Source organism: Paramormyrops kingsleyae, chromosome 12 (genome assembly GCF_048594095.1).
Source record: "Paramormyrops kingsleyae isolate MSU_618 chromosome 12, PKINGS_0.4, whole genome shotgun sequence".
NCBI classification, from domain to species: domain Eukaryota; kingdom Metazoa; phylum Chordata; class Actinopteri; order Osteoglossiformes; family Mormyridae; genus Paramormyrops; species Paramormyrops kingsleyae.
Genome location: NC_132808.1, coordinates 16,024,440 through 16,046,437, shown reverse-complemented (window position 1 = coordinate 16,046,437; position 21,998 = coordinate 16,024,440). Strand labels below are relative to the sequence as shown.

Genomic DNA, 21,998 nt, shown 5'->3' with positions numbered 1-21,998 from the left:
TTCACACATCTGATCACGTTCTGAGTGCTACAGTAAGAGTGAAAATTTCACTAGCAGAAGCGTCCTTCTTCGTACATAAGAGACATCCAGTAATGATCTCACATGATTGCCGCAGTGACAGCAAAGTTGATTTCTGACTTTTTGAGAAAGCTAGCTCTCTGAAAGCAATCATGATACCAAGTACGAATGTTTTCATAGGAGTCAATTGATATTATATCTTAAACTAAAATACGGTATGATATGCAAACTTCAAAAACTCCGGTGCATTTGAGGGGAATTATGTTAGAATGTCAAATTCATTCCGGCTTCTTAACTGCATCCCCGGAAAAGCAGGTATAGGAATAGTTTGGTGTTATGACGCATTTGGTCAGGTGTTACAGATAGCTAGGGCAGATAGGAGGCATGGGGGCGGGGTAGCCTCGCTCGTGTGCAATTTCAGGTGCAGAGAAGCTGACTTGCCATGGAAATGAGATGCACCGAAATATTACCCACTCCATCTACGTTATTATAGTATCCATAGTAGTGGGCCAGGTTCTAGAATGGAAGCTATTACTGGGCATTCAGTGTGTACCCTATTAGCAATAGGTGCCCTGGAGAAGGCATCCCGATGCCATGTGAATCGGCTTGAGATGTAATTAAATATCCTTTGTAAAAACACCCCTCCAGTTGTCTGTCTTATTAGTGAGTGCGCTGTCGTGTGAAACTCTGGTCTGAAATGTCTCTTCTTTCTCTCTCCTTCTCACCTTTTTAAGCTCACTATCTGGATAAGGTAGTTCAAGGTACTGTGCTTTCAACTCTTTATCGCGGCATGCTCCCCCCCCCCCCCTCCCCGTGCCTTCCTGCGACACACCCGACTTCCTAATGACCTCGCTTGTTTCATTGACTAGAACTCCGGTGTCATGTCATCATTTAACCCGGAATTGCAGAATCTCATGTCCATGCGTGCCACAGCCATTTTTTGCCTAACCCAGCAAATTAGCATCGAGATTTCTTGCAGGACGGGAAGATAATGACTCTGTGATTATGCATTCCTTCAGCAAATCGAACTCCTAATGATTTTGTTTGGAACCGGCTGAGCTATAAGTGACCTATATATTGTATATTCATAACTTGCTATTAGTTTCCATCCTCAAGCTTGCAGACGATCAAATCAAAATACATCACGATACAAACACACGACAAACAATCTATCGCAGTTCTGTGCCAGTCTCTGTCTCGCTTTTCCTCCTCTCTGTTTCCTCTTCCCTACTCTGTTCTTACATGTCTGTCAGTCTACAGCATCCTTCGGCGAAACGTTATAAGTATTTTAATTTTCTTTCCCCAACTTTCCTCCCCCTCCCCTATAATGGCAGACAAGATAGGATATAAAGGTAATGAAACGAAAGCCCCAAGGGATTGTCACCAACAATCCCTCCCTGATTTCTGTCTTGAAGCACGACATAAACGTGTCTGTTTAGTCTATCAATGTTTTATTGTGGTCCTTCCTGGTATCTCATTCTTTGTCCGTCCCAACTGGTCAAACTCACACGCGGCTGTAAGGCTTGTTGGGAGCCCCCTACTGGTCTCGTTCCATCTGTTTGCAGCCTGAACACTGATGTTTGTTAGAATAGATGCTGAGCTGTTTTAGTCACTTCCTGGGCTTTGCATATTACGTCAAGAGGAATGTAATCTGGGCATAAAGTATAGATGTGGAAACAATGAAGGAAACGTCCCCCTATACTTTGTGCTTCTCTTCTGAGTCTGGTGTAACTTCACTTGAATGAGAGCTAGATATCACTATCCTCATCCTCCTTTCGGACATAATTGGATTTTATAGAAACCTCCAGGTGTTAAGCAAGCTGCATTTTCGATACAGTGAATGTTTTTCAAATTTGCACAATGGAAATAGCAGCATCTTAATATTTATATCGAAAACTAAAGTAAATATTCCTGGGAGGTTAACAAACATCCTCTATTATGAGTAAACTTTAAACGATACGTACCCTATGTATTGCTACAAAATCATATGATTGCAGAAATATTATATATACGTATTGGTTAGATCGGATTGGATCATTATACGTCATGAATAACACGTAATGAAAAAAGGTTGTTAGATTTGGAAAAGAAATTCCGTTACATTCACGTGAAATTACAGTATATGTGCATTTCTTAAGGCCTGTCTGAAGTTCATGTCAATATATGTCCACCAAATGTTTTTTTTTGTTTTTGCTTATTTTTTGGAATGAAGATGTTAAAGTTCCCCTTATTTTAGATCCCTCCTTCCCCCCACCACTACCGCCGCCGCCCCCGCCCCCCCAGCATTCTCCCCCCCCCCCGACACCTCCCGCCTCCCAAGCTGGCCTTCCGCCATTTCACTGCCGCTTCTGATTGATGTCTTTGTCTTGACAGAGGGCTGCCCTGGCTTGTGCAACAGCAATGGGAGGTGCACTCTGGACCAGAATGGCTGGCACTGTGTTTGCCAGTCGGGGTGGAGAGGGGCTGGGTGTGACGTTGCCATGGAGACCATCTGTACCGACTCCAAGGACAACGAGGGAGGTAAGGGCAATCCCCCCTGGACGTGTGGCGTGAAGGACTGGCAGTGCTGGACCCGTTTCCTGTGCGTTTGTTGTCATCAGCAATCAACACCCCACAGCTGCTGTGAAAAATGAGGGAAATTGTATTTGTGCCCGCGTATGCCCAAGATGCCCGTCACTGGCTACACGCGAGACTGTCTGTTGTAGGCCACGAATAAATATTATCCTGGAACTACTGCATGTATATGACAGCTGGGCACTGATGAGAGAATAAAGATGGCTTCCTGTAAGACGACTAAGACCACTTTGATGGTCTCCGACACAACGCCTTCACAATCGGCAACAAATCACAACGTTTCCTTATCTCTGAATCACACGTATTTGGTACAACAGCCCGACCTCATTAACCAGTTAGGATGGAATCGGTCACGTTGACTGAATTTAAAGTCAGTGAGACTGTCCTGGTTGCCTAATAGGAGAGTTGAAGGAAAGTGTAACAAACAGTAGATTGTAGCACCTGCGTTTTGACGCTCATCTTTCTTCAGCTCCTCACCTCGCAAGTTCTTGACATGGTTAGTGGTTTTTTTTGGCTCCCCGCCTTTAATCCCAGAGGTTTAGCAGGGGAAACAACGCTAATGAATATGGACGGGCCGACGGAGGCTCACTAGTCCCTGACTCAGGTCTTCTGCATGAGCAGGCAGCACTTGCCTCATCGCCTTCTCTCATTACACCCCATTTCCTGCCTGTCTCTAAACGCTAACGTGCACCAGCTTGGGATGGATATGGAGGGGGATGGGAACGGGGGGGTGTGGGGGGGGCACATCTCTTTTACCGCTTTTCACTGTAAAACAAACAATGTCCTGGGCATCGCTCACAGCTCTGCGATGCTGTAAGTCGCATGTTTTCACTCAGAACGTGAGCACGCGGTTCCGGAACCCAACCGTTGTGCACCGTGACACTCCACCCCCAAAGAAAGGTGCCCTTTCTCTTTATGCAAATTCCTCTCGCCGATGGAGTGGGCAAACCCATCTTAAAGCTGGAAACTGTGCAAAAAAAAGAAAAAAGAAAAGGTGTCCCCTGCCCTGAAAGCGGGCACCTCGCAGTATGGAGGGTATCCAGGTGAGCCATCCGTCCTGAACTCCCAGCTGCGACGTTCTGAGCGAGAAGTGAAGCAAATGAAGAGAACGGAAATCACTCTTCACATTCTGCGGAGCCGGTGCCCACACCATCGCTCAAGCACACAGGCAACCTATTAGTAAACTTCATGAAAAATGTCCCCTTCAAAGGCAGGCAGCCAAAGCGAGACGTAAGCTCTGATGGATGTCGGCACATAGGTCGGTGAAGTAACATTTCCTCCTGATTTGTTTGCGAAGCGTCAATCACATTATGATCTGGAGCCCGCCTCCCTCTCAAGGCAGGTGTTAATGAGCTCTTTTTTAAGACTTACCCGAGATCCGTCATTAAATCCTTTGCGACTTCAATCTATGTCTTACGTCTGGGAGCAAAAATTGCCACACAGAACCGAAACGGTCTGTTGGTCACAGAATTTTACAGTCAGCCTGGTGTAGAACTATTAAGACATTAACTGGCAGGTCAAAATTGTAACTGTACATTTTTTGTAGCAGTTCTGCACAGATGAATGGGTCGAGGGAGCAGCCAGAACCTTCAAGAACCTTTTGGCTACAGTCATTGCTGCACAGGGGACCAAGTTGGTTATCAGTTTTAAAAGGGAGAGTGGACATTGCAAATCTTCCCGTGCTAAATAAATGACATAATCATCAAAATGCATTTTTGCTCACTCCATAACCCTTTTATCTAATATTCTGTTTTGGTTGAAGAACAAATTACTTTTGCTGTCAAAAATATGCAAGCGTGCAGAAAATCAGAGGGGGTAAATACCAGCACTGTATCCGGAGACAATGAAGTGTGAACAAAGGACAATATGAATAATAATACGAACTTCCCGTTAACTGAGCGCTTTGTCTTCGGCACACTACATTGTATCGTCTTAGTTAAATATTTCTCACTGTTGGGCCGTTGCGGGACAGTGAAACATGCATGTGAATATAGCAATATTTATTTACCTACCTTCCATACCACACTGCCAGTACAGGGTCACAATGGAATATAACTACAGGAATCATGAATTATGAATGGATGGTTCAGTTTTTTTGTCAGCGTGGTTTTTGATATATAGAGTTATTCCGAATTTAGAAAGTATTTGGCTCGAGTCTCAGTCGGGAGTCATGTTCAGACTGACTGTATTTCTTTGCTTGCAGATGGATTAATTGACTGCATGGACCCTGACTGCTGCCTGCAAAGTTCCTGTGAGAACCAGCCCTATTGCCGTGGGTCACCTGACCCCACTGACATCATCAGCCAGAGTCAGCAGCCACCCCCCACACAAGCTGCCCGGTCTTTTTACGACCGAATCAACTTCCTGATGGGGCTGGAGAGCACCCATGTCATATTCGGGGAGAATCCATTCAACAGAAGGTGAGCACCACACGTGTTTCAGTTAGGGCATATCCGTGCTACTCGCATACAGGAGGACAACGATGACATCACATGGCTTTTGGCTGTAAAACCCTAATCCTAATATGTATTGGGAAATAATTTATCCTTGTCCACATCTTAACTGTCAAGATCGTATACCTAAAATGATTTGAGAAATTTATATAACGTTATAAATTTATATAACCATTTTATAAGATTTCTTTTCCGAAAATAGATGGGCCAAGCTACTGAGTATAGTATTTATCGAGCCCGTACATCAGAGTGAGGACCTCATGTCCACTGCTCTGTTTAGAAGGTCAGTTATATGAACACAAACCTCCATTTTGTCCATTACTGTGTAGTGCAGTAGAGACCATGACTGTGTCTGTGGATCAGTAATGAACTGATTGGTGCCGAATGGCTGCAGCCTTCCTGCTTAATTCAGGCAGGGAAGAAGCTGTATTTGGTCGCTTATCTTTAAAATAGGATCATTAATGGAGTCGTAGACTATAGGTTTTGTGTTGCTTTTCTATGTTGTAGACTTTTTTTTGTAGATCTGCATATATAATTTCATGCCCCGTAGTCTAAAACCTCGTTAGCTACTGTCAACGTCAGCATTTTAGCTTATGCACGTCTAATTCGGTTTAATGTTCATAATGTAGTAATTCTAAAGAAAATAAAGCTGCGGGTTTGCTTTCAAGAGAGAATGTTGTTTTAGCTATTGCCATCAACATAGTTTTCTGTTGTTACGAACTTGAAAGAACTTAAAACAAAGACTTCTGCTCCAATTTTATAGTGTAAATTGTCTGGAAGTGACATATTATCTGCAGAAGAACCACTGATTCCATATACAATAAAATATGGGAAATTAATAAAACATGACTACAAAGACAACATTAAAGTATACTTCTAAAAATTGCATGATTAATTGCATGCACCTAAAAGTAAATTCCAGGTGTGCCTCCCCCAACACACACACACACCCCTTTAAAATTATCCAGACAGGGAGCTGAAAGAGGTTGTTTTTGACATATTTCAAAGTTCTGCTCAGCACAATAAAAACTATAAGTGGAGTATATTTTTTAATGCAATGTTGTGTCCCATTGCACTACTTAGAGACCAATTTCTGGGGGGGGAAATAAATCGCAGTTCTGTTTTTGTGACCATATGAGTTATCGCTGTGTTTAAGACGGTTCATTTGTTCAGGCTGTTTTGAGAACCATACCTCGCCAATATATTGGTGCATTTATGTTGCACTGTTGGACACCTCTACAGGACAGGCGGACAGGCGGAGAGATGCTGGAAGTGGCAGTGAATGCCTTTGTTTTATTGTAGGCAAGGGGAACATAAATTATTAATGCATTTAGGTTATACTGGGTAATTTATTCAATGTTTACTTTGAGGTCAGCCCATGTCAGGTCAGATAGACTCTGGGAGATTAATGGGAGGGAACCTGCAAAGCTTTTAAGTGGACGAAATCCCTGAAACGAAAATGAAAAATTAGGCACTCTTAAATGGTGCTCGTCGCACCGAGTGTGCAAATAGTGAAGCCCGAGATGTTAATGACCTGAAAATAAACCAATAAGTAAAGTGAAGTGCCTTCTGGTTGAAGCAATGAAGAGAAATGAATGTTTACAAAACTCTGAATTGAGGAGCTGCAGGGCAGAATTCGCCCAGTGAAATTTGCTACGTGAAGAATATTTCACCTCCAGATTTGTCAACATTTGAAAATAACACTATAGTGAAGGGCACCTGTAAGGTATTTGGCGAGTGATAAGTCTGAGCATTTGCCATGACGCCATCGATATGGCTGACCTGTGTGTGTTACATAATGATGACTATATAAAGCAGCGTGTCCCATCCCGGTTCTCGAGAACCCACAGACGGTCTATGTTTCTGCTCCCAACCCAGACAGTCCACATTTTTGCAGTGCAAGTTTTAGCAGAAACATGGACTGCCTGCGGGTCCCCGAGGACCGGATTGGGAAACACTGTTATAAAGGATGGAGATGCTGATGGAGACATTGCTGTGTTTTGTTTGCCCCACAGCCTTGTGTCCGTCATACGTGGGCAAGTGATGACGGCGGATGGGACTCCTCTCATTGGGGTCAACGTCTCCTTCCTGCACTATCCTGCTAATGGCTATACCATCACACGACAGGACGGCATGTACGTGTCTCACACCTCGTTGTCCTTACACCTTCATTCCTACTCCGATCACCTTCACCCATTATAATAGCATTTAGCGAACGCATTTCAGCAGATACTTTGCACCGGGAATGATTTCCTAACAAAGGTAGCATAGTACGGTATGTTTAAACTAGAGGTGCAAATTAAAATTGCTACTTGTTGATGGAACTATCTTTCATTCCACATTTCATTGCCAAAACACCAGTAACAGAATTTGGGATTTAAGGATTAAGATTTTGATTTAAAGGGGATTTTGGTTTTAAAAACTGTTTAAATGCATTGAATCTGCAAAAACTATGTACACAGCAGCGATTTTTGAAAAAGAGGCCCAGTGGTATTGGATGAAAAAGCTTATTTCTGTTTTTTTTTTTTTTATATAAGGAATTGACTGCAACACCCATTTCTCTTGAAATGAATTTTGATGCTTAGCGAATGAATGTGTTGAACAGAAAGGGGATGGATCACACCAGGCAAAAGCTTAGAGACAAGCAGTCGGTCTTATAAAGAGTAAGCGGATATGGAGACACGGGGTGCGGGTGGGGCTCGGGGAGGGGGGCAAGCCGAGGGTCCACTAGAAGCCGCTCCATGTGGAACAAACAGCAGATCACATGGCATAAGCTGGGAGGTCGTCTTCAGTGGAGCTCAGCTTCCAGCATGTAGACGGTGGGATGGCCGTTTCCAGTCAACAGCAGGACTGGGCTATCACAGTCAGCAGCAGGACTGGGCTATCACAGTCAGCAGCAGGACTGGGCTATCACAGTCAGCAGCAGGGCTGGGCTATCACAGTCAGCAGCAGGAAAGAGACCAAGGTTTGGGAATGGATGGTACCTATATTGTGGGACGATAGTATGTGTTTATGGGGGTTGAGAAGTTCAGGGCTGACTTGGTTCCTACTGATTATGAAACCGCACTTGCATCCTTGCTACCTTTTGGCCGACCGGGGCTCTGCAGCCTGATAAACACTTCATGCTGCTTAAAGCCACCCCTAAGATCCCAGCTAGTTGCTTCATCTTTGTTTGTCAAAAGCAAGATTCTCGGGCTAATGGGGCTAATGGAACCTGGATGCATAAATGTATGGCTGCATTATCTTGGCGGCCCATTTAGGAGCTGAAGTGTTCTGTGAGGGAGGAAGATTGCCTGAAAGAAAGTATCGAGAGGGGACAAAAAGGTCTGGAAATTGATCATTTAGTTTGTAAAAATAAATCCCAATAGCATCATGCCCACTTGTAAGGTTTAGAAATAGTTCCTTTTAATCTTAAGAGGCCGTGCTCAAAAATCAAAAGCGGACAAAAGCTGGACTGATGAATGCTGGGCAATTAATTCAGTAAAATATAACCTTTAATTGGTAACAGGTTTGACCTTTTGGCCAATGGCGGAGCCTCGCTGACCCTCAGCTTCGAGCGAGCCCCCTTCCTCACACAATACCGCACCGTCTGGGTTCCCTGGAATGTGTTCCACGTGATGGACACCCTGGTGATGAAGAAAGAGGAGAACGACATCCCCAGCTGCGACCTTAGCGGCTTTGTGCGACCGAGCCCCTCCATTGTGTCCTCCCCACTCTCCACCTTCTTCAGGTCCTCCCCCAAGGACAGCCCCATCCTGCCCGAAACACAGGTCAGCACCTCCTTTAAGAAGCTGCATCCGCAAAGGGAGGGTTCTGCATAGGACACGAAAATGAATATGGATCACTATTAGATTTAAGGACAGGGCAGCTAATGCTAAAGCAAACGTTAACATACAAAAAAGAAAGATGATGTTTTTATTATAAGGCCATACCAATTCTATGTTTACAGGTGCTGAAATATATTTTATTTTCTTATTTAATATGACTTGTTCTGAGCCCATTTAAAATTCTCTGGATAGTATAGTAATCATTTTCCTGGCTAAGCTCTCATCTCCGGTAAAACTCGCCTGTAGATTTTCTTAATGGCTGTTAGTCATTACTTCCATCTCAGATAGCTACACTAGTGTTTTAGGGCTTCAATTTCCCCATCATCAAAAGCGAAGGGACCTCAGTAATCGTCCTGGAAAAGTCGTCCTTCGCAGAATATTATTCCCAGATGTGCTGTATTACTGTGATCACAATCATTTTGGTATCAGTTAAGTTTTCCTCTCCCATTATTTTGATTGAACGTGACTCAAGTTGTTGCCACTCTTATTCCATAAAATAGTAAAGACTATTTAAAGTGCTCAGATATGAACGAGTCTGTTTAGATCAGCTAAACAAATAGCTGTTTTGTTTTGTCATGTAGATGATTATGACCCTTGACTTTTGTCTGAAGTAGTGAAGTAGTTTTATTTCTGAAAATGCAGAGCTGATGGGAGATTCGAACCCTAGAGGTGTGAGGCGTAAGTGCCGTTCCTGAGCCACCAAGCCACCCGACATAGTTTATGAAAAGTTCAAATCTGATGGGTTTAAATTTGACTGGATCCTGGTAACGGTTGGCTGCTATTACCATTAAGTTTTTGGATTAAGTAAGGGCTGACAATGAACGTTACGCAATATTTGCCACAGTATTCCTTCTTGGGAGGTACGATCTTTACAGAACCTGGAGCTACAACAATCTCATAGGTCATAATGCAATGTAATGCTTGAATGAGAGGGAATTATCATTCTTTCCCAAACAAACGTTGAACTTGAGAATGTTATAAAACGTTCCTTTATTTTTCCTCTGTAAACTGCATTTTCAAAAACCATTACGATGCCCCCAGAGGTCAGTAGAGAGTGTAAGGTAGTAATAGAGCTTTTTTATGTCTCTGAATTATGCCAGAGGGACCTGAGTGTTAGCATAGCATGTGTAATTACTGCATTTGACTGGAATCTGAGAAGGAGGGCCAGAACATCCCATTATTTTTGCTCTCCCTTGAAAACACATGTTTAGAGAAAAAGACACGAAAGCATGGTAATAAAGGTTTGTCTACTGTGATTGTAATGACAGTTTGATGAATGGCAATTGCAATTTGGGTCTTACCAACTGTGACCCTCACTACAATATTTTTTTCATAATCGGACTGCCCCTGCCTGGGTCTGTAGGCGTGCAAGGTGGACTATAGTGGATTTTTAAGTTGTTGTTGTTGGATTTGTAAATACCTCACTGCTGTCTGACAAAATGCCCAAGGTTAGTTCATCTGTTTAAATGGCAAGAGGCTTATTCAAGAATTAAAAAAAAAAAAAACTTAATCTACTGTTGAAAAAATATACTAATAGTATGGTTGCTTTTGGGGAAACTTAATTACTCAATTAACTTATTTCCAAGCTGGATGAGGTGTGACACAGGGGAGAATGCTGTCTTTTTCCGACATTTACAGTATGAAAACCTGTCATCTGGAACATTTAATTCTGGTTTTTAAGTGGATAATCTGTTCATCTTCATATCTCCGTATTCACTTATTTCTGTATTTAAAAAAATTGTCTGAGTAACCTAGAATACAGTACGTGTATTAGTGCATTGAGAGTACATACTGAGACAGTTGATAAACAGTTATGGCACTGAGACATAAGTGAGGGAAGGAGGTAGAAATCCAGTTACAGATGAAGGATATGAAAGACGGTAAATCCTCTCCAGGTAGCTCTCTCTGAAGCAGCTGGTCTCACAGGAGTTAGGATTTGAGTTCCCCTACGCTAACACTTGGGAGTCTGCTTTGAATTGAAGGTACTTCAGGAGGAAACTACCATCCCAGGAAGTGACCTCAACCTCTTCTACCTAAGCTCCCGGTCGGCCGGCTACAAACCCATCCTTAAAGTGACCATGACCCAGGCCAGCATCCCCTTCAACCTGATGAAAGTCCATCTCATGGTGGCTGTAGTAGGCCGACTCTTCCAGAAGTGGTTCCCGGCAACTCCTGACCTGTCCTACACCTTCATATGGGACAAAACGGATGCCTATAATCAGAAGGTCTACGGCTTGTCGGAAGCAGTAGGTGAGTCATGGAATTCCGCACGTTCTTTTTTTTATGTTTTTTGAACACTTTGTTGCATACAATATATATATGTGTGTGTCTATGTAGGACCGCATGTGGCTCAGTGGGCTAAGCCTGTGTGCCTGTAATCAGAAGGTCATTGGTTCAGACCCCACCTCAGCATGACTGCAGGTCCTTGAACAAGCTGCTTGACCAAAGCTGTACCTATATGTATATAAAATACATACCTTGGTTTTGAAGTACCACAAAAGAAACAAAACATAAATTGCTTCTTTTTCTCTATATTAAACAGTGGTTTACGGAACAAAGTATGACCTTTCTAAAATTAGAAGTCTGTCGATGCTGCTGCAACTTGTTAATGAAAAACTAAAATTTACTTGTAAATTTCTTATGTTCTTATGTTGTTATGTTCTTACTTGAAAGTAAATCAAAAAAAATATTCTCTCAAGTAAATAAAAATCAAATAAATATCCTTTAAGGCGCAGCATAAAAAATACCTGTGCTGTACTTGTATTCACATTAACAGCTTCCACTGGAACAAGAACGATTGTGCTCAAAGTCATTTCACTGCCACAGCCTTTTTTATATAATCCCATATTCATTGTTCACCTGATAGTGAAGAGAGCTGCTATTGTAACGTTAAGTGAAATACTTAGCATTTCAAAAGTTAAGAGCAAAGGTTATACCGTCTCACATGGCTTAGTAGCTCTTAGTTTAATGCTGTTGTTTAAAGAGCATCACAGAAAAGTCAGTAAAATACAATTTATATAACAGTCATGTTAAGGTGGAATTAACTCTTAATAAATGAATTCTTACTTTACAAGTAAATGTTGATAGATCCTGTGCAGTGAGTGGAAATGAGCTTTTTTTATTAGGGTCCTGGCTTGTAGATAACCACCACATTTTAATTTCATTCTTCTTAACGTTATTCGGCTTCATTTCCATAAGATTACATCAGTTGATTCATTATTGGAACCTCAGCGTTCGTATCGATCCGCCGCCATCCCAAAGCTGAGCGAGGGAAGAAGTTCATTTGTGGAAATATCTCGAGAAAGAAGTGCAGCTCATGCTGGAAAGTGACCTGCAGAGATTATTTAGAAGTTGAAGTTATGAGAAAGCCGCCGTCTTCGATCATGTTCTTGTGTGTGTACGGCATACAGAAGTCTGAGTGGTATTGATCATCTGATGTCTTTTCTTTCCTTTCTCCCAGTGTCTGTTGGGTTTGAATACGAGTCTTGTCTGGATTTGATTCTCTGGGAAAAAAGAACAGCTCTTTTACAAGGATATGAATTGGATGCTTCCAATATGGGTGGATGGACGTTGGACAAGCACCATGTGTTGGATGTGCAGAATGGTGAGGAAATTAAACAATGATTATCCTTGTCCTGTATAATGTATGTAACTTTAATGACAAATGATGAGTGTGTTTAAATCGTTATTAATATGAAATATGACTGTTCCCATTACAAGCTTCATTGTACAATTCAGATTTTTTTTCTCAGATCAGATTTGCCTATCTTGACAGTTCACATTTATAATTACAAGAGACCTGTAATGTGAACACATTTGACCTCTGACACAGCATGCTTGCATACATTGGTTCTTTATTTTTCTTTGGAATTGTAGCCTTGATTGTTTGTGGCCATGCTTGTTTGATACGCTATGTGATTTTGATAGGTTCCTTCTCGTTTGGCTTTAATTGATTAATTGCCCCAAATAACTAGTAAATCGCCAACTTTGGCATCTCTCCACTGACTGTTGTCACAGTTGTAGCTCTCCTCCATTGTTGTTCTGCTGTGCTGTTGGCGCTGGCTGATGATGACACGACTTTCATGTCACATGGGCATGAATCAGATACGTATCCCATCTAGGACCACATACTGTATGAAAGTGATTCAAATCAGATTTGAAAAGATCGGATTTCTGTGTCCACACAGCCCTGAAAAAATCAGATCTGTGTCACATTAAGGCAAAAAAAATTAAATTTGAGTCACTTCAAGCTGGAAATGTGAATGTAGCCTATGATTATTAAATAAATGCTCCTCCTGACTGGGAGGCTCGTAAATGAGAGGGACATTTGTAAATATGTTGATTCATACTTAAAAGTGAAAGCATCACTCATGTCACCGAACACCGTTAGAGCATCGATCTAATCTGCACATTACATTCGGGACACTAGTTTGACAGGCAGAGACTCCTCAAAATGATGGCCGCCTAATTGAGTGAGCAAAGTGGTTAGCTGGAGTGACAAGCCGTGTGAGGCAGAGGAATTCCTCTTGGTGGGGCGATGGTGGACAAGTGACAGGTGGCCCTGAAGTGCTGCAGTAAATATTCAAATGACGATGAAACATTGTTTGTAATAACAGTGGAAAGTTGTGAACCAGACTCTGAAAGTAATGACCGAATAAATCAGCTGAGGGGATGTGGTATGATGACTTGGGTGATTTCAGTGGACGGAGCCTCAGAACTCTGCTATTTGTTCTGGTATATGGTCAGATCACAAAGCGTTGAGCTCTCCGCAGACTGGAAGGCTCCGGAAATTGCTTAACCCTGCTTTTCTCTTCTTTTGTAAATACACACACTGCTGGGTATCTGGACACAAAGGGACAAAGGTAACGAACATATAATTATACATTTGGCTGTCGGCTATAATAGTCCTCAAGCAGTGTTTCGTCGAAGCGGACCGGGCCTGCTTTGAGGCTGCCGTCTTTTGTGGAGTGATGTTAAGCCCCTGCTTACCTCTGTGACTTAGTGCCAGCTGTCTTGGTGAATTTGTGACCCTTTAATCTCGGGGCTTGCTGAAGCGGGTCAGGCCGGCTCTTCCCCAGTGTCTGTCTCCCGTTCCTGTTTAACCCTTCGGTGGATAGTGGTAAATAAGTATCCCTCTCACTTTTCGGTGTGGCTTGCTAAACGCTCATCGGTGAGCACGGCCCAGTGTTTTAGAATAATTGTATCCGAGCTGACTAAGCACAATAGCCTTTTCCTTCATTACGCACCCCATCTGTCCGTCAGAGGCCTTGTGTGGTATTATCGCACCTGGGAGTACGAGCAGAGTTCCGTACAGAGCCCCCTTCATCTACCACACAGAGGCCTGACAGCTACCATTGTCAGGAAATTCACTGCTAGACCACGAGTGAGGCTGTGATTTCTGTACTCGTTCTTATTTTTATGTGTTGGGCATCAAAATAAACCATTATCTTGTGATATTAGTTTCCCCCCCAAATAGCTGATGACGCATCACACATCATTAAACTTTACAATCGTAGAACACTTGGCTTAACACGTCCCGTTAAATTAACCACTGTTGAGTTAATAGCTATCTTATCCTAACAGCCTTTTGCTTAGATTATCTCTAATTCACTGTTCAATTTCAATAAATTACCCAAGGTTAACAAGAAAAAGAACTGACTAGCCAGGGTTAACAAAACAAAACTGACCGGCCAAGGTAAAGGGGAAACCAGTTTGCAACAGAAATCACTCCTAGAATGTGGTATTTTTATGATAAGACCATTTGTCTTAGCTACTCTAAATACGGTACGTTGACAGTGAGATTAAAGCTATGCTGCTGTTCACCTGTTACTGTAACAGTACACAAGTTCAGAGTATATTATCATATGGACTATAAAGCATTGTAGATGTTTTCCTTTTGATCACACTTCCTTACCTTTGTCTGTTCTGTAAAGGTACAGGCATTAGTCACCTTTCCAGTTCCTGCCCTCTCAGGTATCCTGTTGGATAATCCCATTTCTTTAGCCACCGAGAGCAAAAAACAGCAAGAAATTTGATTGTGTGCTTATTTAAACCTCAGCTTTTTGCTGCGCTCATAGATCTATAGAGTGGGGACATGATGAATATTATCAGGCATTTATTTATCCATTGCATCATTTGTTACCCATTTGGATCTGTTGTTTACAAGTAGTGTGTTACAGATCTTGAAAAAGGCCTCTCACGTCTTAGTTCCTAAAGGTGCAAACGTCTTTGAATTTCTGCAGCAGAATAAAGCACAGATTATATAGATCATGGAGATCATAGCCTGCTCAACAAGTCTCCCCCCCCCCCCCCCATTAATCATCAATGCAAACCCACCTCTCAAAATGGTGCTACTACACTATGGAAGATATAATCTGATACGATAGGCAGGAAATAAGACGGCCAGTCATGTGACACGATGAACCCAGTCTCTTCCAGTTGGTACTTCCTGCGTTCTCTGATGTCTGCTATCTGAGGGCTCCCTACAGTGGGCGTCTTAAAAACGGAGTCATTTATCCGCACCCTCCCGCAGGTGCTGTAATGCCTTTCCACTCCTTGACGGTCGACCCCCACCACTTCTCGAGCAGCACCAGATAAGGCAACCTGCTGCCCCTTTTACATAAAAGCTGCCGCCATCATCATCTTATATCCTGCGCCGCTGCAAATTGTCTCATGTCAACAGGGGAGTTGGCCCAGAGCTAAATGTTAATCTTTAAAACAACATCTTTGGCTAATCCCAACGAAGTCTGTCTTGGGGGCTCCTCAACATAATCGAATTGGCTTTCTTGTCCCTCTTATAAACCCTCGACAGGGTCGGAGGTGAAGGAGGAATACCTGTGTCAGAGAAGTCCTGGATCCATGGTGGGGGGGGGGGGGGGGGGGGTTCTCTGAGCGTTTCAGTTGCAGAACCTTTATTATTCCGGCAACTCTGATGTTCTCCATAACCCTGCGCCATTTTTTCCTCAAAATATTATGTTATCTGCTTTGCTCAGGGACACAGAATTTGTTGATAACATTTACGTTTATTTATTTATTTTATTTATTTAATTTACTTGCTTTCTTATTTATCGGATACTTTTGTGCAAAGCAACGTACAAGTGAGCCCTCATAAGTAACAATGCTTCCCCTTGAGTGGTACCTCCGCATCTTCTGTTGAGCCCATGTTATCTTCCCCGCCCTGAGGCACCGCTTAAGATCGGTCCAGGCGAGCTTCCTCAAGGCAACAAAAGCTCGGGCAGGGTACTTAATGTCCGGAAGCCTGGTGGAAGGTCCGTTACGCTCCGGCGTCTTCTGAGATGGAAAGAGAGCCATGGGGAACTTCACTGGAGCTCTTTGCCAAAGGAGCACAGTGTGTTTTTGTGAGGAGAGTCTGCATATGGACGTGTGATATTCCATTAAATGTTGAAAAGGACAAGTATAGGAGAGACATTTATGTGGACATAAAGAAGGGATAGGATACAAATTAGCTTCACCTATGTAGCACCTCTAATGCAGTTCATTTGTAAATGGATTAAAGCTTTTTAGGCGGAATACAGATATGCTTTTATGCTTTGCATTTACAGTTTATTATAAAAAAAGGTGGAGTTATCAGCCCAATATCCAGACTAATTAACCATTTGAGGTTTTCAGATAATGTGTAGTAAAATTTTTCTCACGCATGCCTTCGCCATTACAGTGAAGAACAACAGGAACGCTGAATACATGGGGTCGGACATGTCTTGAAATAGACTTCCAGCTCTGCCAAATGTCACACTGTTTCTGATAATACCATGCTGGATTCAGTTTAGTGCACCGTTACACCCAAGCATCCGCTGCTCCACCCAGGCCAACCGAGCTGCTGTTACGCTGGGTATTATAAGAAGAGGCTTCTTTCAGTGAGAGGGTCTGCCTGGAAGCCGTAAATCACCCGCAAATTAAATTGAATTGAATTTAGTTGCTCAGTCATTCCCACGCACCCCAAGTCGCAGCCTATTTACATTCTGCTCCTGTCTGCTTGGTCACCCTCTGATTTTTCAGTAATTCCATCATCGGGAGTGACGAGAATGTGCTTCATGCTAAATTGGTGGTGGAGAGCTTTTTTCTCCTTCTCTATGTTTTTATTATTATTTTTTATTTATTTAAGGGTGGTACTGTGGGCACGTTTTCCACACCTGTGTCAGCCATATGCATTATTTATTAGATTAATTGCTGTTTGTATTTGTAATTTGGATGTCGGGAACAAAGGCACCTTATTTACGAGGCGCTCCAGAGCGGGAACTTTGAAAGTCAAGACGGAAGTCGTCGGGGTCACGCGTCGTGCTCCGTCACTGTTCTCGACGATGCCTGGGACCCATCTGTCTTTGTCAACCAGGACTCGGGAAAAGCACAACGTCTAGATGTCTCAACCGCTTCTTATGGCCGCGTCTTCATTTGTGTCCTTCAATCAATTAATTGGTGAATAAACTTAATCGGAAAGGAGCCAGCTGGCTCCCAGCTACATGTGTTTTTAAGTATATTGAGATTTATGGTGACATAAAAGCAGTGGAAGACTAGACCTCTTTTTCCCCAGTCAAACACGGAAAGGGTCTGCATGGCATCATTGATCTTTCGAGTAATTAGGACAGAGACTGTGTTGGAATTCCAGTGTTGCCTATTCTGAATAATTTAAAACACACAGCATGTAATCGCCCTTTGAAATGCTTCTTTGAAGCCCCCTAAAATAACTTGTATTTGCACAGCACTTAAATATTTATCCGTAATCACTCGAGCCCTTTGTGCGCTCCAGTTAAAAGAATATTTCATTGATTTCACCCATCAGCAATCTTTTTGCGACTCGCGTCTTGGTCTTCCTTCAAGTGATGGCGGGCGAGGGACGAAAGTCGGAGAAAAAGGCGTGGACGAGCAGCGCTGCGAGCCTGTGTACAATCTGTGGCCAATTGTCTGTTGTTGTGCTATGTGGCTTTTCTTTTTGCTCATAATTCTGGAAGATCGCCCATTGCACATTAGCACGGAGAAAAGACCTTTGCCAGCCACAGTAATGAAGTCAAATCAAATATGGTTTTCCTTTGGTTGTCTACGGAAGCAGTGGGTTTTACGTGGTTTAATGATCCGTCTTGTAGGTTATTTTGCTTTATCCCGTTCTGTTTCTATAATGAAGGATTCTTAGATCTTGAATTAATTTTACAAATTTCTTAATGGTATAATTGATCTTTATGCTAATTTAGTGTCTGAGAACTGTACACTGCTTTTTGTTGGTGTAGTGCTGGAGTGCCCTTCTCAACATAGTCACTACACAGCGCTTAAAGATTCAATAGAACCAGCTTCGTAAATACATGACCGTGTGTTGTACAGAACAGAAACCTGAGTGAAAGTGCCAGAAGATGGTCTGCTCAAGGAAACTCCTGCTGTATTTGTGAGAAGTAACAGAAAGAAAGAAAACACTAGGGCTCCAAGGCCAACTGGCTTTGCAAGCCCTCAGGCGTTCTAACCTTATATAAGTCAGACATAAGCGAGCAGGACTCGTTGGAAGTAGAGTTCAAAGTGGAACAGGGATCTTCTGGTCAGGTCTCTGTTAGGACAGCCTTGTTAAGGTCAGCAAGTCAGCCTGTGGTGTCACAGTATTGTGAGTTCAGTGAAGGCTCCATGCCTTGCAGCTCTTGATCAGCTGACATTTGCTGCAGGCACAGACTCCTACTCAGGCATGGGGAACAGGAAACATTCTCTGCTTATTTCTAAAAGTGCTCTTTAACAGGTAGTAATTGTGATAGCATCCAGAATAAACATCATCAAGATTCAAATCCTTGACACAGTCTCCTTAAGATAAATATCAAAGCACACCTATCATTTCAAATCAAGTCTTCACCTGTGCACTCTTAAGAATGTACTTATCTGGACTGCATGTCTTTATTACCATGCCATTTACCTTTCCATAATTTATTCCAGGCAGCCAATCCATAAATGTATGGGGTTGATATGTAGGGGTCTTTTTGGAGGGAGGGGTTGTTCAGAGAGGGTTATGTAATCTGTGAAGGATAAGGATTCATTATGGTTGTCTTCAAACAAAGTGGAGTTTCACAGTTGAAGGTGACTACCTTTTTTCTCGGTATGCGCTGTATGCCATTTGTACTCTTTGTGCATACCGTTGTGCATGCACCTTGAAATAAATCTGTGGAATGAGGTAGAAAATCATAAGGACAGTTCCTTCGATAAGAACGTCCTAAAAGGAAAATATGACACTGGTTTAAATATCAATTTTATTAATGTAATGGTGAGTAGAGATGGTGTTACCTGCAGAAGCAATGCAGTTTCACTTTGCATACCGTACTCCTGGGGAGCATTTTATAAAGAACTTGCCCTGGATTTCAAGTCATTTTTTCAGTGACATCCAAAGATAGTTGTAAAAGACAGATGACCAATTACAACTGCATTATACGGTGCTCAATACAGCTCTTGTGGTCTTTCGCATTACGATAAAGATAACCACTTATGCATCAGAAACAGGATATTGTTCTTTTAGTATAACCTGGAAGGTCTTGCACATGCAAGTAATTTTTAGTTAACAAAACAGTGTTTCCCCTAGGTTTACAGCTTTGGGGGGGGATGGACACCGACAGGATTCATAGTGTTCATGTGTTTCTTTTAGTGACAGCAGTCAATATAACAACTGATATATATATATATATATATATAACAATAGATATTTTTGTCTGCTTTTCAAGTGGTTGACGCGACATATTTTCCGACGCGCGCTCTCTGTCCGCTGGTGGGATTGTGCTCACCTGTGTGTGCATGTGTCTGTGCGCGTGCATCGGGGGGGAACTCTGCCATGCGCGATACAGAGAGCAGAGGAGAATTGTAAACACGACCGTGTAGAGACAAAAATGACAAGCTGTTGTGTAAATAAGATGAATTACATAAGGATATTTAGTTTGTTTAATAAAAGGACAATGTATAGACCTGTTCTATAGGAAAGGTAACCTTAAATGACTTCTGTTGTGATCTAGCGCTATATAGAAAATAAAATTAAATAAAATTTACTTGACCTTCAAGGGGGGGTGGGAGGTGCCCTTGGGGGGGGGGGCGCGGCGCCCCCCTAATATAATGGTAGGGGAATATTGAAATATTCTTCAATTAAAGAAAACCAGTTAATGTATAGTGGCATTCTAAATTGCCCTTGTTGTAGAGTTTCTACAACTGTACATCATTCTTTGATTTAATGTTATTTTTCCAGCCTGTGGGCTGTGTTTCATCTAGCAGCTGAGTCACAGAGAGGATTTTCTTGTGAAAATTACTGTCAGGAATACAAATTGAAACTGATCGAGTAATCAAATAAGCAAGGCTGCAGTAGAACTCCTATTTCCTTAAGCAAGACTTTGTCTTCAAGAGAAACTCCCCCAACAGTGACTTGGTACAAATACATATTCTGGTGAAACAAATTTGGAAATGTTGTCCTCAGGAACTCCTTTCATTCACTTCATAAAATCATTTACTCAGTTTTGAAAATGTTTGCAATGTTTTGGAAGCAAGAGCTATTTTATTGTGATGTTTGGGCAACTGGAAACTGTAAACATATCCATATTTGTAACCCGTTTTGAAAAATATTCATGAACAATTGGTTCATTGCAGACACAAATATTATCATTTTAAATTTTAACCTGCTTGCATTATAAAAATCTGTCAGATTCTTTGAGGATAAAGGCAGTCTAATCAGACCAAAACACTGCAGAAATAAATACACTGATATGTCAAGTTAACTATGCACGTAAGCTAAGTACAGATCATTTTGTATTTCTATACAAATCATTTTACAAATTCTACATTATTTATATCTAGTGGTATGCTATTTTGAATGTAAAACTTGTCAAAGTGATGATTGCTCATAAAAAGCTGACAAAATACATTTCACTGTCATTGAATATTAATGCCCCGTTCAGATGGTCGGACCACTTTATATCAGATTGTTTTGGCATAATTTTCAGTCCGCCTGTCTGGGGGTCATCTGAAGAGATTTTATGAGGAAATCAAGTTTGTATGCTTTTTTTCAATATTAATTGGTTGGCTGTGGTAAGAATTTTGAAATGTGTAATTCTCACCCAACAAACAAAGCTTCTGAGTATTCAGACCATAAAGGTGTGCACTATCATGACTAAAACGGAAACTGCTCAGTGTAGTAGTCTTCATAACTAAGGTGTATTCAGTAGTGATGACCAAATATAGTTTCATGAACCATTTGCTGTATTTTTTGACCCCACTAGATGGTGCTCTTGGTTTGCTTTGGGGCAAGACATGAGCCCTTTACTCAACAGAGAGCACCATCTAGTTGGGTCAGAAATTAAAGCAAATTGTTCATGAACCTTCTTTTGGCCTTCACTAGCATTCGGTTTATGTGTATTTTTGTAGCATTCGGTCACTTGACAAATTGCTTCTAAACGCCACCAGCCTAAAAAAAAGAATGAAGATGGTGACTGAATCACACTTTTTTCCTAATTAAATGTATTTTTGCTTTTATTTGTTCGTTTTTCCCCAGGTATTGTGTACAAGGGGACTGGGGAAAACCAGTTTATTTCCCAGCAGCCTCCTGTGATTAACACCATCATGGGGAACGGCCGTCGGCGCAGCATCTCCTGCCCCAGCTGCAACGGGCAGGCAGATGGCAACAAGCTGCTCGCCCCCGTGGCCTTGGCTTGTGGCATCGACGGCAGCCTCTTTGTTGGGGACTTCAACTACATTAGACGCATCTTCCCTTCTGGGAATGTCACCAGCGTCATGGAGCTCAGGTTGGTTGCTGACTAGCTGAAGCTGACCTTTCTATAATGACCTTGGGGGATTTCCCTTGTCCTGTTGTCTTTTTCATCCGACCCTAGTGAGACTTTATGCCTGTTAAGATTAATTATTTCAAATAATTCTGGAAGAATCCCGTGTTGCTTTATCACCAGCAAACAAGACAACTCTGTCTATTATAAAGGTCTTTTTAATTTGTTTCCTGCAAACTATAGATTGTATTGGTAAATGTTTTTCTTCTCATAATATTCAAGCCTTAAATTCTACATCTCGATTGTCCCAGAAATAAAAACAAGTTAATTCGTGTGGAGATGGTCAGTCCCCTATACTGTAAGCACTGCTTGCTGATAATGGGAAAGTGGGAGAG

At 42.1% G+C, this 21,998-nt stretch overlaps 1 protein-coding gene across 3 annotated transcripts in view; it reads left to right on the top strand.

Moving 5' to 3' along the window:
• si:dkey-237h12.3 (teneurin-3) overlaps positions 1 to 21,998 on the top strand; it is a 350,156-nt gene that overhangs the window by 311,177 nt on the left and 16,981 nt on the right. For 2 of the 3 annotated variants that reach the window (XM_072697573.1, XM_023814696.2), the window contains 9 exons: positions 753 to 779; positions 1,353 to 1,370; positions 2,392 to 2,538; positions 4,796 to 5,012; positions 7,061 to 7,180; positions 8,554 to 8,815; positions 10,855 to 11,122; positions 12,333 to 12,476; positions 21,378 to 21,627. In XM_072697573.1, the coding sequence (XP_072553674.1) occupies positions 753 to 779; positions 1,353 to 1,370; positions 2,392 to 2,538; positions 4,796 to 5,012; positions 7,061 to 7,180; positions 8,554 to 8,815; positions 10,855 to 11,122; positions 12,333 to 12,476; positions 21,378 to 21,627 (1,453 nt within the window). The remainder of the gene's footprint in view (positions 1 to 752; positions 780 to 1,352; positions 1,371 to 2,391; positions 2,539 to 4,795; positions 5,013 to 7,060; positions 7,181 to 8,553; positions 8,816 to 10,854; positions 11,123 to 12,332; positions 12,477 to 21,377; positions 21,628 to 21,998) is intronic. The other variant, XM_072697574.1, reaches the window with a different exon arrangement.